Genomic DNA, 5,331 nt, shown 5'->3' with positions numbered 1-5,331 from the left:
ACCCTGAGGGAGCTGGGGGGGCTCATCCCAGAGAAAAGGGGGATCCAGCGGGAATTTGGGGCTCTTCCAGGGGGGATTTGGGATCTGCTCGCAGGGAACGGGGCCAGCACAAGAGGGAACGGCCTCGAGCTGTGCCAGGGGAGGCTCAGGGTGGATATTTGGGAAAATCCCTCCTGGAAAGGGCGGCCAGGCCTTGGGAGGGGCTGCCCAGGGAGCCTCGGAGTCCCAGCAGAATTCCAGGATCCGGGAAGGATTTGGGGCCGCCCGTCCCTCCCGGGCGGGCGAGGAAAGGCATTTTGCTCATTCCCCACATTCCCAATCCCGGGAATTTTCGGGATTTGGCCCTTCCGGGAGGTTCTGTCACACTTCCCGGGATTTCGCTCATCCCCAATCCCGGCGATTCCCGGGATTTCTCCCCCTCTGGCGCTTCCCGGTGGCCCCGGGGCCGCATTCCCGGTGCTCATCCCTCTTTTTTTTTGTATTTTTTGCCCCCTGGCTTTGTTCCCTTTTCCCAAAAAACCCCCAAACGCCAGAAGCTCGCGGTCCCAACACCGCGGCGCCCGCGGCTCATTCCCGGCTCCAGGCTCATTATCCCGAATTCCCGATTCTCTCCCGCCCATCTGGCCCCGCTCCCCTTCCCGGGCTTTGTGTCCTTCCCATCTGTTATCCCAAAGCTTTTCCCCCTTTCCCGGTCCCTCCATCAATCCAGGGAAAAGCGGCTCCCGCCCTCCTCCTCCTCCTCCTCCTCCTGCCCATCTGCTTCCCGTTTTTCCCTGGCTTTTCCCTCTTTTCCCTGGCTCCCCCCATTTTTTCTCCACTTTCTCTCCAGTTTTTTTCCCATTTTTTCTCGTTTTTGTCCCATTCTCCCCGTTTTTCCCCCATTTTTTTCCCATTTTCCCTCTTTTCCCCCCATTTTCTCTCCAGTTTTTGTCCCATTTTTTCCCTCTTTTCCCCCATTTTCCGCCCCTTTCCCCCCATTTTTTCTCCAGTTTTTTCCCCATTTTTTCCCATTTTTTCTCCAGTTTTTGTCCCATTCTCCCCATTTTTTCCCCACTTTCCCTCTTCCCCCCTCTTTTCCCATTTTCTCTCCAGTTTTTGTCCCAGTTTTTCCCTCTTTCCCCCCATTTTTCCCCATTTCCCCATTTTTTCTCCAGTTTTTTCCATTTTTCCCTCTTTTCCCCCATTTCCCCCCCATTTTTTCTCCACTTTCTCTCCAGTTTTTTTCCCATTTTTTCTCGTTTTTGTCCCATTCTCCCCGTTTTTCCCCCATTTTTTTCCCATTTTCCCTCTTTTCCCCCCATTTTCTCTCCAGTTTTTGTCCCATTTTTTCCCTCTTTTCCCCCATTTTCCGCCCCTTTCCCCCCATTTTTTCTCCAGTTTTTTCCCCATTTTTTCCCATTTTTTCTCCAGTTTTTGTCCCATTCTCCCCATTTTTTCCCCACTTTCCCTCTTCCCCCCTCTTTTCCCATTTTCTCTCCAGTTTTTGTCCCAGTTTTTCCCTCTTTCCCCCCATTTTTCCCCATTTCCCCATTTTTTCTCCAGTTTTTTCCATTTTTCCCTCTTTTCCCCCATTTCCCCCCCATTTTTTCTCCACTTTCTCTCCAGTTTTTTTCCCATTTTTTCTCGTTTTTGTCCCATTCTCCCCGTTTTTCCCCCATTTTTTTCCCATTTTCCCTCTTTTCCCCCCATTTTCTCTCCAGTTTTTGTCCCATTTTTTCCCTCTTTTCCCCCATTTTCCGCCCCTTTCCCCCCATTTTTTCTCCAGTTTTTTCCCCATTTTTTCCCATTTTTTCTCCAGTTTTTGTCCCATTCTCCCCATTTTTTCCCCACTTTCCCTCTTCCCCCCTCTTTTCCCATTTTCTCTCCAGTTTTTGTCCCAGTTTTTCCCTCTTTCCCCCCATTTTTCCCCATTTCCCCATTTTTTCTCCAGTTTTTTCCATTTTTCCCTCTTTTCCCCCATTTCCCCCCCATTTTTTCTCCACTTTCTCTCCAGTTTTTTTCCCATTTTTTCTCGTTTTTGTCCCATTCTCCCCGTTTTTCCCCCATTTTTTTCCCATTTTCCCTCTTTTCCCCCCATTTTCTCTCCAGTTTTTGTCCCATTTTTTCCCTCTTTTCCCCCATTTTCCGCCCCTTTCCCCCCATTTTTTCTCCAGTTTTTTCCCCATTTTTTCCCATTTTTTCTCCAGTTTTTGTCCCATTCTCCCCATTTTTTCCCCACTTTCCCTCTTCCCCCCTCTTTTCCCATTTTCTCTCCAGTTTTTGTCCCAGTTTTTCCCTCTTTCCCCCCATTTTTCCCCATTTCCCCATTTTTTCTCCAGTTTTTTCCATTTTTCCCTCTTTTCCCCCATTTCCCCCCCATTTTTTCTCCACTTTCTCTCCAGTTTTTTTCCCATTTTTTCTCGTTTTTGTCCCATTCTCCCCGTTTTTCCCCCATTTTTTTCCCATTTTCCCTCTTTTCCCCCCATTTTCTCTCCAGTTTTTGTCCCATTTTTTCCCTCTTTTCCCCCATTTTCCGCCCCTTTCCCCCCATTTTTTCTCCAGTTTTTTCCCCATTTTTTCCCATTTTTTCTCCAGTTTTTGTCCCATTCTCCCCATTTTTTCCCCACTTTCCCTCTTCCCCCCTCTTTTCCCATTTTCTCTCCAGTTTTTGTCCCAGTTTTTCCCTCTTTCCCCCCATTTTTCCCCATTTCCCCATTTTTTCTCCAGTTTTTTCCATTTTTCCCTCTTTTCCCCCATTTCCCCCCCATTTTTTCTCCACTTTCTCTCCAGTTTTTTTCCCATTTTTTCTCGTTTTTGTCCCATTCTCCCCGTTTTTCCCCCATTTTTTTCCCATTTTCCCTCTTTTCCCCCCATTTTCTCTCCAGTTTTTGTCCCATTTTTTCCCTCTTTTCCCCCATTTTCCGCCCCTTTCCCCCCATTTTTTCTCCAGTTTTTTCCCCATTTTTTCCCATTTTTTCTCCAGTTTTTGTCCCATTCTCCCCATTTTTTCCCCACTTTCCCTCTTCCCCCCTCTTTTCCCATTTTCTCTCCAGTTTTTGTCCCAGTTTTTCCCTCTTTCCCCCCATTTTTCCCCATTTCCCCATTTTTTCTCCAGTTTTTTCCATTTTTCCCTCTTTTCCCCCATTTCCCCCCCATTTTTTCTCCACTTTCTCTCCAGTTTTTTTCCCATTTTTTCTCGTTTTTGTCCCATTCTCCCCGTTTTTCCCCCATTTTTTTCCCATTTTCCCTCTTTTCCCCCCATTTTCTCTCCAGTTTTTGTCCCATTTTTTCCCTCTTTTCCCCCATTTTCCGCCCCTTTCCCCCCATTTTTTCTCCAGTTTTTTCCCCATTTTTTCCCATTTTTTCTCCAGTTTTTGTCCCATTCTCCCCATTTTTTCCCCACTTTCCCTCTTCCCCCCTCTTTTCCCATTTTCTCTCCAGTTTTTGTCCCAGTTTTTCCCTCTTTCCCCCCATTTTTCCCCATTTCCCCATTTTTTCTCCAGTTTTTTCCATTTTTCCCTCTTTTCCCCCATTTTCCCCCCATTTTTTTCTCCACTTTCTCTCCAGTTTTCCCATTTTTTCTCCAGTTTTTGTCCCATTCTCCCCATTTCCCCCCCATTTTTTTCCCATTTTCCCTCTTTTCCCCCCATCTTCTCTCCAGTTTTTGTCCCAGTTTTTCCCTCTTTTCCCCCATTTTCCCCCCATTTTCCCCCATTTTTTCTCCAGTTTTTTCCCCATTTTCTCTCCAGTTTTTTCCCCATTTCCCCCCATTTTTTCCCATTTTCTCTCGTTTTTTCCCCAGTTTTCCCTCCCCCCGGGATCCCTGGGATGCGGATTTGGGGCTCCGGGGGAAGTTCGGAGTCTCCATCCCTGGAGATTCCCAAGGAATCCTTGGAAGCCGCTCCCGAGGTTCCCGAGGCCGGGATCAATCCCAGGCTCCCATCGGAGCTTTTCCCACCTGGAAAACCCCGGGATCAGCTCCCGTTTCCCTTTTCCAGGCGCCTTTTCCACGCTCCAATTCCCGCCAGGATCCCTCGGGAATTTGGGATGGGAACAGCTGGGGACGGCTCCGGGATCCAGGGAAAAGAAAAAAACCGGGATTGGCTTCCCGGGGGAGGCTCCGAGGACATTCCAAAGGATTGCAGGGAGGAGGAAATTCCCGGATTTTTTCTGGGATGAGCCCCCATCAGCTCCCCTTGGAATTCCCAGCCCTTTCCCAGCTCCTCCTTTTCCATGGATTATCCGGGATCCAAATCCCGCCTCTTTCATCCATCCCAATCCCAACCCCAAATCCCAGTTTTTCCCCAGCCCAAACCTCCCAAATTCCCAAATTCCCAACCTTTTTTCCCTTTTTTTTTTTTTTTTTTGGCTCCAGTGAAGAAAAACCAGGAAAAAAAACCAATCCCAAAGAAAGGCGGAAAGTTGGGAATTCCATGGATTTATTGATAATATTTACAAATGCCAGGGAAAAAGGGGATCTGGGCATTCCCAGGGATCCTCCGGGACATTCCCAGGCTGCCCTGGGATTCCTCACAATTCCCAAAAAATCCCCCCCTTTATCCTTCCTTGATCCGGATTTTGGGAACAGCTTCGGCCCGGGAGCCTCCCAGGCTCGGGAGAAGGGATGGATCCAACCCGGAATTCCGGGAAAACTTCGGGAATTTCCCACTCAGGGCGCCGGATCCAACCCGGAATTCCGGGAATTTCCCACTCAGGGAACCAGGAATTTTGGGAATTTCCCACTCAGGGCAGCGGAACCAACCCGGAATTCCGGGAATTTCCCACTCAGGGCATCGACTCCAAGCGGGAATTTTGGGAATTTGCCACTCAGAGAAACAGAAATTCTGGGAATTTCTCACTCGAGGCATCGAATCCAGGCAGGAATTCCGGGAATTTCCCACTCAGGGCGCCGGATCCAACTGGGAATTCCGGGAATTTCCCCCTCAGGGTGCTGGATTCAACTGGGAATTCCGGGAATTTCCCCCTTAGAGAACCAGGAATTCCGGGAATTTCCCACTCAGGGCACTGGATCCAACTGGGAATTCCGGGAATTTCCCCCTCAGGGTGCTGGATTCAACTGGGAATTCCGGGAATTTCCCCCTTAGAGAACCAGGAATTCCAGGAATTTCCCACTCAGGGCACTGGATCCAACTGGGAATTCCGGGAATTTCCCCCTTAGGGAACCAGGAATTCCGGGAATTTCCCCCTCAGGGCTCCGGATCCATCCGGAATTCCGGGAATTTCCTCCCCCCCCAGGACGCCATTTCCCGCGAACGCCTCCGGCATTCCCAGGGCTCGGGAGCTCCGGGCGGAATTCCCGGCGGGAGCCGGGCGGGTCCCGGCGTTTTCAGG

At 49.4% G+C, this 5,331-nt stretch overlaps 1 protein-coding gene across 1 annotated transcript in view; it reads right to left on the bottom strand.

The window, feature by feature from the left end:
• Positions 1-4,396: 4,396 nt before the first annotated feature.
• NCSTN (nicastrin) overlaps positions 4,397-5,331 on the bottom strand; it is a 15,748-nt gene continuing 14,813 nt past the window's right edge. The window contains exons 5-6 of the mRNA XM_017731153.1: positions 5,148-5,305; positions 4,397-5,031 (exon numbers count right to left, since the gene is read on the bottom strand). Coding sequence (XP_017586642.1) covers positions 5,155-5,305 — 151 coding nt within the window. The 3' untranslated portion in view covers positions 4,397-5,031; positions 5,148-5,154. The remainder of the gene's footprint in view (positions 5,032-5,147; positions 5,306-5,331) is intronic.

Source organism: Corvus brachyrhynchos, unplaced genomic scaffold (genome assembly GCF_000691975.1).
Source record: "Corvus brachyrhynchos isolate BGI_N302 unplaced genomic scaffold, ASM69197v1 scaffold303, whole genome shotgun sequence".
Lineage (NCBI taxonomy): Eukaryota > Metazoa > Chordata > Aves > Passeriformes > Corvidae > Corvus > Corvus brachyrhynchos.
This window is presented reverse-complemented; position numbering and strand designations above follow the sequence as displayed.